The following is a 10632-nucleotide window of genomic DNA, read 5'->3' on the forward strand; positions in this document are numbered from 1 at the left end:
TAATTGTGTTTTTTTCTTCTTTTTTTTTTCCTTTTTTTTTCTCCTCCTTTTTTTTTTTTTTTTTTCCTTGTGAGTGAGTTTCTGGTTAGAAACGCGTGCGGAGTAGTCCGGAGAGATGCCTGGCCCGCGTCGTGCCCGCGGTGAGAGCAGCCGGGCACTGCCCGCCCGAGGGACACGCGGGGCTGCGGCGTGACCGTGGCCTCGGCAGGACACGTGTGGGGTCTTACCGTGCCCAGAGTGCACTCACACCCCGTAACTTCTTGCCTGCTAATGCTAAGTGCTAGCAAGTTTGCTTGTTGTCTGCAATGCCTTCCTTATCTTGCTATCAAGTTACTATATCGCCTTAATTTCAAGCCCTGACAAAGCTCATTGATACAGCAGCTAAATTAATTTCGAGTTGCCACTTTTCTGCTGTTAGAAGTTCTGAGAAATAGTGAGTGAGTGAGGTCACACCATATTGATTCTTATGGCCTTATAAAGTTTTACTGTGTTAAAATAGGAAAACTAAGTGATGCCTTGGCTTTGAAAAACAACTTATTTGCTAATATATTGATCTAGTGTTTAGTCATTGAAAAATTGTTCTCATCACTTGCAGTGCCTCTCTTCTGGGAGCCACAAAATTAGCTGGATATAATTCAGTTCATGGATTGCTAATGCCGGTTCATTACTTCTGGTGGCACAAAGTCTGAACACAATTTGATAATTAACCGTTCCCCCTTCCGTTATTAATCTTGTTTCATGATTGTAATGCCCCTGCATAAATATTGTCTGTTGGATGACAATTGCCACAAAAATCTTTAGCTATTACTTGTTTTCAAAATATCAGAGCTCTTAGAATTGACTACAGTAATTAAATTTAGCATTTTGTTTCCTTGTTCTTTCCATACCCTCTTCCTTTAACTAAAGGTTGGCTTAAAAAAAGTTGGGGTCCTGTACTGCTATCATGTATAAACTCTGAAGGAGTGCAATCTAGTGGGTAGCCTCTATGCATGAGAATAGATTGAATGCTTACAGCCCTCGCTGGTTCTTTAACTTGTTGCTTAAAAAAATCCCCTCCTCTGATGTAGTCTCCTTAGAACCGTAAACCTCAACATGCAGTGTGACTTTGCCTGTTGTGGGGCATGGCAGAGAATGGATGAAAAACCAAGGTGGAACCTAGCACTGAAGTAGATCTCTTGCCCTCTGAAAACATTCAGAGAGTGAAGAGCTGAAGCCTCCCATGAGCAGGGCTGGCCAGTTCAGTCTGCATCAAGTCAAAATGTCAAGATCAGCTGAATAATAATCAGCAGATGAAATGTCAGTGTGGACACCCAATATGCATTTATCAATAGAAGGAGATCAGGTACTGATACCACACAGTACTGCTTCTCTACTGTAGTGTAGAAGTTTTACAAAGGTCAAGGAGTCCAGAGGCATCAGATGTCTCTGAAAGCTGTCTTGCTTTGTTGGGAAAGTTGTCACTGGATAACAGTCACCAAAGAGAAGAAGTGTTTTTAGAAACAGAAGAAGCAGTTACCCAGCCTTTCAGAGAGTAAACACTAAAAGCTGGCCTCAAAATCAGATCAATTTCTTCCTTGAACGGCCCTTAGATTGATGTAAGTACTTTGAATTGTGCCCAGGAAATATGTTGTCTGATACTTGCCTAAATTGATCACCACTCCTTGCCTCCAAATGCTTTACGTAACCATTTATTCCTGCATTTACATTAATTTAGGGTTTGGTTGCTGGGTTCAAGGTTTGCTTGGCAGTGTCATTGCATGGTGCTTGCCTTGTCTGTGCTTCATGAGACAATGTCCAAGTTGTCTGACAGCTTTCAGGTGATGACGTGGCTGACTTGCAGTTTCTTTGGCTGTAGTCTGGAGCTGATACTCATTTTGCCAGTTGTCAAGCTAAAACTCTTTATTTCCAGCATTTAAATAGGATAGAATTAATTTACCTTAACATGTCTGCATCTGAAGCAGTGTAACTGGCCTTCTGTTGTAGGCAGTGGAAACTGAGCCAGTAGAATCAACAGTGTCTGGAGACTAAGCTGTCTTATGCTAAGATAAATGCTACCCAGCTAACATGAATCAATTTTTTATTGCTTTGACTGAAATGGAATTAAAGCATCTAGCTTAGGTTCAAATAGGTGTATTCTACACATCAGCTAAGGTGAAGCTCACCTAAATTAATGTCTTGTATCTTTCTTACTTGTGTAAGCACACAACAGCGAAAGACATGAACTCACTGTTAGAGAAGGTTGTTGATTTTTATTCTTTGTCTACCATAGCTGGGACTAAAGAGATTTTTTTTCCCTCTGGAAGGTTTCTTGCAGACGAGAAGGACAATTGAAAGCAATGGGGAATATATAGAGTGGAAAGTAGTAAGCAAACTGATGTGCAGTTGAAGAGGATAATTCATCTAGACATATGGAGAGTACAAAAATAATGTAATTATGCAAATTTGTTGTTGTTTTAGAGTGAAATTATAATGCTAAGTGCATTCAGCTTTTGACAAATGAAGTAAAAAAACCAGCCTGCAAACCTCCAAACACTTGTCTTTAAGTAATGGCCAAACTAGATAATCTGCTCACACTGAGCTTAGATTTGAATATAGTTCCCATTCAAATACAGGTTGCATCACCATTGAAATCAGAGGCTGAATATTCCCCCAGAATTAAACAGGGGTGATATTTGAATTTCCAGAGCAAAACTTAGTCTTTGAATGATGGCTAAGATAAAATACTGCATAAATCATTCATTATAGCTCTAGCTGAGAACCTGAGCTGCAATCCATGCTCTTAGTTGAATAATCGAATTATTTGGACATTTATCCAGAAATTGCTAGGTGCTAGTATAATGAAGGGCATATTGTAGCCTCATGCTTTTTGGCTTGTTTTGAGAATTCCATGTGGCAGCCTTTAACTTTCTTACTAAGTACTTGTCAGTGTGGCATAACTCATGAAATAAGAAGAAATGTGGTTTGGGATTTGATTGTGCCATTCCATTAAGTATTTGAAGGCCCCACTGTGGCTTGTGATCAGTGTCAGACCAAAGAACTTCCAAACGAGATATTGGAAAAAGGCAATAAAGGTGGTGAAAAAGTGAGGTGAGATGGGGTTTTTTATTTTATATAACAAGCTGTCTATTTTTGTTTGGTTTGGTTTTGTTAGTGTGATTACGTTTTCTGGCATCCATTAGGCAAGAGGTTTAAGTTTCACAATCTGAAGGAATGCATTGTGTCATCTCTGGAGAGGTAACAGACCTGACAGGCCATGTGTGCCAGTGTTCTTGGCACCTGACATCTGCCAGTCGTGACATATGGGAAGATACCTGGCACTTGACAGGGCAGGATATGTGCAGGAGCTATCTGGTTAAACATAAGTAATGTTTGCAATGAGAAGGAGAGAGTGATGTGAACAAACAAAACAGAAGACAACCTCAGTAGGTGTGTTTTGAACTGAACCAATGACATCCTGGTTCCAGTTTCCAAGACCAGAAAGTTGTGGTAGCCAGGAGACAAGATAAGATGCTGATGGGAACCTAAAGGCTGGATTCATTGTGTATGTGAATTGCTAATCATGTAGGCTTCCTGTGTGGAGAACGATGAATGACATGAGGCAAGGGGACTCTCATTTTATTAGCTTTTTATGGAGGAAATGGGTATGTTTTCCTCCAAGTGAGATGAAGGTCCATTCAGAAACTATTGGGGGGGAAGGTTTATAGTTTATAAAGAAGTTGCACTTCTTTGAAGAATTAGGTGATATGAAACAGTAGTGAAACTATTGGATTAGCATACAATATTCTATGTGAAATTCAGGCTCCGTGTGCTTTCAACCCAGCCATCAGAAGCAAAACCTATTGTTTATTCCCACTTGACTGTGTTGTCTCTAATGCTCTGTGGCCTTGACTGCAAAGTCCTCCACAGGGCCATTGGTTTGTGTCTGAAGCTTTGGGTGTGATAAATGTCCTTCACTGAATTGCCTTGGCAGCAAAGAGAGTCCAGAGGAGATATACTATGTTCTTCGGTAGGCTTCCACTTCCCTCTCCAAACTGACTAGATATTGAAAATGATGGAGAATGCAGCCGTCTGCCAGCACAGCTGCTGAACAGGGCATCTCTGGGTATCTCTAATATTTGGCCTGAAGTCTGCTGTATAGGGTGCATATGTTTGATGTGAAGCAAAAAGTCACATAGGAATGACTCACAAGAATTCTCACCCAATTTGTTCATGTAACTGGCACCACATCCCCCTCTCAGAGAAAAAAACCACCAACCAACCAACCAACCAACAAAACCCCAAGCCCTGTTTACTTGGAACTCCAAATGTATTTTTTCCTTGCCTTGAATATCCTGAATTTAATTGCTGTGTCAGTCTGTTTGACTCTCTCAGACTTACAGGACAATGTACTCTGTGATTTAAACTTTGTTTCATGAGCTCATTAAGAACTTTAACAAACACAACAAAGAGGGGCTCAATCCCCTTTTGCCCAGGTCAGTCTATCATGTGAATTCATTTATTCACCATTCAAGCCATAAGGTTTCATAATTTATAACCTGTAACTCTTAATTTGTGCACCTCCAAGCAAAACCAAAAGAATAAAACCTAGCTGGGGCTAAGAGACTGCTTATCCTTTCTCCTACGTCATGGTGCAAGTGTCCCCTTTATCACACCAAGAAGCAGGAAAACCTCAGCAGTCAGGCTGCTGTTGGATTTGCTTCTAAAGCTTTTTGGGTAAGCTGATATTTTATACCTTCCAGCTTGGAGGTTTGGCCTATACCATTTTCATAAGTGAGCAGATTCTGGGGAAACTGCAACAGGAAAGATAACAGGAGACAGAGATTTGCTGGTGATAATGGTGCATAATGCTCATAATGGCCCTTGAGCTCTTTCAGGCCACCAGTCTGCCTACTTGGTGCTCTTTCTTTGACTTACTGGCACTGTGCCCAGCATCCATCAGGCCTCACCAGCAGGTTAGCCAAAATCTGAGCAGAAGCTGGGTCAACTGTCATGCTGAACACACCAGAAGTACTTTAAAAAGGTTCTTTTTTTCCTAGAGGTTCAAGGGTACATTCCCAGCTTAGAGGTTTGGATCAAGTTATAAATTGTGGTGGCTTTTATGTAAATTTTTAATGGTGAAGGGTATGATAAATTATCCAGTTGGTTGGGCATCCAGACACATTCCAGGAACAGTCCAATTTATCAGTGAAATATGAGATTAAATCATTATCAGCTTTCACAACTTCACTGAGATGTAATAAAATATTATCCATCATCCAGAATAGAACACTTGAAATCATTCTATTTAATATATTTTTAATAATAGAAGTGGAAACTAAACAATTTATCTGCAGGGACTTGTTCTTAGACTTGGTGAAAGTGAGGAAACATGGTATTCAGTATGGCTTATTCAAGTTATGATTTTGAAGCTATAAATCAAAACAAAGAATGAGGATGAATAATTCTTTCTGGAATAGCACTCTTAAATTATTGAACTAAGTATGACAGCTCCTGAATGCATATTTGTTAAGTATGTGGTGACTTACTAGATGATGTAGAAGACTAGATGATGTGCAACTGGTGTGACTTTCAGAAGAAAACAAAAGCACAAGGGAATTTCTCTAGCACTTTTTCTCTGGTAGCCAAATAGCACCTGCAGGATCATGTTTCCTTAGCCCTTTAACATTTCTCATTGTACCGGTCTCTGCAGACAAATAAGCAATTGATACTGGGAAGTCAATGAATTTCAGCTTCATTCTGTCAATGTATAGGGAGTTAATGAAGCCTGGGAGGCTGCCTGAAGCACCAGGTTGGAATGTTACTTCTTAGAGTGTTCTACTTCGTGTGAAACATCTCTACAGCAAGGTGGACCTTTGCTTAGGCATGTATTTGGAGATTGAAGGTATCAGAGTTCTCTGCTTGGCTCTGGCACAGTCTAAATATGTGAAGCTGCTCTTTGAGTTCCTGTGTCAGAAGTGCTCCTCTTCGAAAGGGAGGAATTCAATCTTTCTTTCTTCAGCGCTGCATATCTCCTACTGCCTGGGTCAGAAGCTCCTGTGTTTTCTTGTAATGTGAGACATAGCAGGCTCTAGATTTTGATGGAAAATTACATATTCTGTAGAAAATAGCCTATATGTAGACAGGCTTCAATATGGTTTGGATGCCTCAGTTCTTATGAACGCAACCATTGACACCTTTTTACTTTTTTCCCTCTTAAAAGAAAAATCACTAGTTACAGACTTTAGTATCCAGTAAGATCTTAAACAAATAGTTAGCCTCAATTTTAAAACCTAAAGTTTAAATACAATTTCAAAATTTCTCTGTTATTATTGAAACCCTCAAAGCAAGGGTTTGGGATTATGAATCCTAATCCCTTTATCATCCCAAATTTAGTTATTGTTTTGTGTAATCCCAAATATGAGCAAATTACAAAGCATTTATGAATATGAATATATATGAAGTGATTAAAAAACCCAACAGAATGACTGTATCTGAGCACTACTTTAAAGGCAAAGAAAAAGAAAGTTAAAAAAAAAGTTGTAACTAATTTGTGTTCATTTTTGGGGGAAGAAATGGCTTTGCCCGAAAGTGGTGAAGTTCCTAAGGCATGGATAAAGACTAGGTATAAGGTAATGAAGAAGTAATGCCTTAGGATAAGACTGCAGTCAGTGTCCTGACTCAGGTGAGTCTACGTGAATCCCATGGGACAGAAGAAAGAAGCAAATTCTGAATCTGGAATGGAAAACTGAGGATTTACTTATTACAGATGTATGTCTCTGGATCTTGATCTTTACTTTGACCTTAACCTGGAATAGTATTAAGGAAGATTCATTGTATCAGGTAAAATTGGGTCATTTCATTCCCACAGTATTTGAAATCAAGAGGTTGGGCCACTACAGGTTGCAGCACCAAGTACACAACAGATGGCTGCAGGTTTCCTGGTGAATTGTATCTGTCACGGACCAGGGCGTTGGTGTTACCTGGTCAGTCAGTAATGGATACAATTCAGTCGCTGTAAAAGGTGTTTCCTTTACAGTATGTAAACCAGTTGTTAAAGGATGTACGTTGGTAAGTGTGTTCCCCGTGACTGAGAGTGCTTGACTGTCAGAAGACCATAGCATTGTGAAAAGATCTGTCACTTTGATCTGCTTGGCCTTTTGAGATCTATGTCATAATTCAAATGCTAAGAGTGGCTTGTAAAAATGTTTGTTTGCTGTAAGAGTTTGAATGAACCTAATGCTACTACTTAGGATGTGTTGTGTCAGTTTCTTTCCACTTCTTGCCTGATTCTTGGTAATGGACCTAAATTCTTTGCGATTTTATGAACTTGACTCTCATTCCCCCATCCCCCCAGAGATCCTGGAGTGACAATATATATTCATAGAAGTGCATGGGAAAGCTTCTACTAGCTTCACTCAAACTTGAATTTGATTCAAATTATCGTTTGAATTTCCCTTCATTTGATATTGTGTTGACTGCACAATATCAAATGAAGGTATGTGCAGTCAACACAGTATCAAATGAAGGGAAATTCAAGTGCAGCAGTTCTTGTTCATTATGCTATCTGTGCAGGCACACTATATGCAAAAACACATTTCTAGTGTTTGAGGCTGGAATGTGTATTTCTCTTCCCATTTGTAGGAAGCAAATTGCTATCAACCATTTGTTGAGTGAACATTGAGATCTCTTTTTCCTAGGAGCCATCATTTGAGATGCTTCCGTTGACTGGAAAAACAATAATATTTGATAGCTTTCCTGATCCTTCAGATACCTGGGAAATAATTGAGACTATTGGCAAAGGAACCTATGGAAAAGTTTTCAAAGTGTTAAATAAGAAAAATGGCAGCAAAGCAGCAGTCAAAATTTTGGATCCTGTTCACGTAAGTTACTTATATTATACCAATACTTGGTTAATTGTGTGTTTATGTAGTCTTTTTTCTCTTAATCTTTGTAGCTAGTTTGTATTGGAAGTGACAGTGAAATGAGCTGTTTCAGCCTGCGATGTATCAGGCTAGCTATCAATACATTTTTCTTATCTTAAGTGATCTTGGAAGTGGTTGCTTATAGTGAAAGTCAGAAATACACCTAAACTTTATTACTTTTACCTTGTTATCCCTTGTTTTTCTCTTGTTTTCAAAAGCAGAGATGATTATTTTCCTTTTCAGTACTAGGAGTCCTAGCTTATTTTATTTTTACTGTTGTTTCCTTTCTTTTTTTTTTTTAGTTTTTGACATACTAGCCCGTAAGGAAGTTACGTACTTCTAAGTACTTGAGCTATACCTTCAAGCATCTGAGTACATGCTTGTAGCTAAGTTACAAGCTATGAGTGATACTTCAAAAATAAAATAGCATACTTTATTATTACTGTTTATTCTGTGTTTTCAGAATGTGCCAAAATATGTAGATGTCACAGAGAGATCCATCTTTTGAAATGGAAAATGCAAAGGGATTAGCTCTATGCACAAAGCATTAGGCTACTGGGAGATGGAATTACGAAGTTGTAGAGTATGATTTCATTCTTAATAACTGACATTGGTTAGATGGCAGTATTACTCAAAGAGTAAGGAAGAACACTAGTCTGGTTTGTAAAGGCACACCCCACTGACTTCATTGATGCTGCACGTGGCTTGAGACTTTACTTGAGAACGAAACGTGGAAAAGCAGCTGTTCCTGTTTCACTGGCCTTTTTGAAAGGCCAGTGCACTCCCAGTATGGGTTTGTGAGGTGTGTGCTTCCATTGCATGACCTCTGGGCAGGAAGGGACGAACATGTCATGCTGTGTGGACCCTACAGGTCTGGACCTGCACAGCCACACAGGGCTTTTCTACCTCTGCACATCACACATATGGTCCCATGACATGAAAGTCCATGGAACGTGTTGGTGAAAACATAGTGTCTTCCATTATCTTTGCTATGTTTCTTTCTGATCTGCTTTTAATTTCAACTTGCTTTCAAAGCAACAAAAGGGTGCTTATCTCAATTCAATACCACAACCTCTTCCAAAGTAAACATAACTTGCCGAGTGATAAGCATCTTGATGAGTTCAAATGCACTGGAAACTATTTTTGACTCTCTTGCTTTCTGTAAACAAGGTTCTTGTGCTTACAATGAATAGGCACGACTTCCTTCCCATTGGTGTTCATCTAAATGCCTGTACATCTAAATGTAAATTCCTGCCTGTTTGGCAGGAAATGCTTTTGCTTTCCTTTGTTTCACAAGTGTTCAGGAGTGATTCTTAAGTGGCAGCTGCTATGGCAAGAATTCCTGAAGGAATCGGTGAAACTTTCAATGTTCTGTACACTTTGGAGGTCGCAGAAAAAGATTAAATGATGATGATAGGAAGAGAAAAGAAATATGATGCTAGAGGAAAAAGAAATAGATTAAATGGGGAAAAGGAATAGACTGTAAAGAAAATGGAAGAAATAGAATGGATAAAGATGGAATATAAGAAATTGAAGACAGGCATATATATAACTGATGAAGACAGGTTCCTTATTTTAATGAAAAAATGGCAGTAGCACAGTCAACATCATACTTCCAACACTTGACTCTTAACTAAATGTTTTATCCTTTTTATTCTAAGAACACTATTCTTCTTTGGCCTCTCCTATTTACAGGTTGTCTGGAGCAGCTGCTGTGCCTCCATATTACTGCTGAAATGACAATCCTGTATTGGAAATAGAGTGAAAGCAATAAACAAGTTCTTTTTATTTAAACTGAAAGTATTATTAATGGCTGCAGAGGGAGCCATTGCAATGAAGAAAAAGATACTTTATGTATTTTCTTCTTTACATTTCACAGTTATTTTTCTTTGAAGATCGTTTCAGAATTGTGCCACTTGAGACTAGAAACAAAGCAAAAGAAATGTGGTTTGGTTTAACTGCTATTTTGAAATTAAACTGGGAACCTACATTATCATGGGTGGTATAAAACTGAAATAAGCATTTAATGTTTAATCCTTATAGCACAGATTCTTTTTGCTGAATAACAGCTCAGCTTTTTGAAACTGAAACAGGAAAGCAAAGGTGTTGAAATGAGAACATATGAAGATGGAACTGAGAAGGCTTAATCTTGTCCTCAGGACTATAAGTAAATACCATTGTACTTTAGAACTCTTAGCCAAATTATTCTATATATAGGATAAAAATATTCGGTCTGCCATTTCTAATACAGTTCTTTTGTGAAGGTAATTATGCTAAATTCAACCAAATATTTCAAGGTTTTTTTTCCTTCATAAAATATTGAGAAAGATTTTTTTTTTTTTGTAGGCACAGAATGAATATTCTATTCATTTAATTTCTCCTTATAATTGTAAAAATCTCATAAAATCTGAGTATCCCTCAGGAGACAGAAACCTCTATTAGTTCACAGTAGAACAGTGGGCTAATTCTCTTCCAATTTCCCCAAGGCAGTCAGAACTATTGTATGCTTTGTTTTTAATTTCTTGGCTTTTGACTGTATTTTTTTTCCTTTCTTTTATTTTTGCCAGATGCATTTTCTGTCTTCATCCCTGCTTCCACTCTTCCTCTTTCCTTTCTCTGCCACCTTCAGTATTTTGGTTCTTTCTTCCTCCCTCGTATTTTTCTTCTGTATTCTGTATTTTGCTTATAGGAAAATTACCTTAAAGTGAGTTCCTCCTTTTTTAGAAAGAGG

At 38.5% G+C, this 10632-nt stretch overlaps 1 protein-coding gene across 1 annotated transcript in view; it reads left to right on the forward strand.

Annotated features, from left to right (window-relative positions):
• Window positions 1–10632, forward strand: part of MYO3A (myosin IIIA) — a 120600-nt gene that overhangs the window by 3785 nt on the left and 106183 nt on the right. Inside the window, exon 2 of the mRNA XM_008639318.2 lies at window positions 7677–7859. Coding sequence (XP_008637540.2) covers window positions 7692–7859 — 168 coding nt within the window. The 5' untranslated portion in view covers window positions 7677–7691. The remainder of the gene's footprint in view (window positions 1–7676; window positions 7860–10632) is intronic.

The sequence above is a fragment of the Corvus brachyrhynchos genome, unplaced genomic scaffold, assembly GCF_000691975.1.
Source record: "Corvus brachyrhynchos isolate BGI_N302 unplaced genomic scaffold, ASM69197v1 scaffold167, whole genome shotgun sequence".
Classification (NCBI taxonomy): Eukaryota; Metazoa; Chordata; class Aves; order Passeriformes; family Corvidae; genus Corvus; species Corvus brachyrhynchos.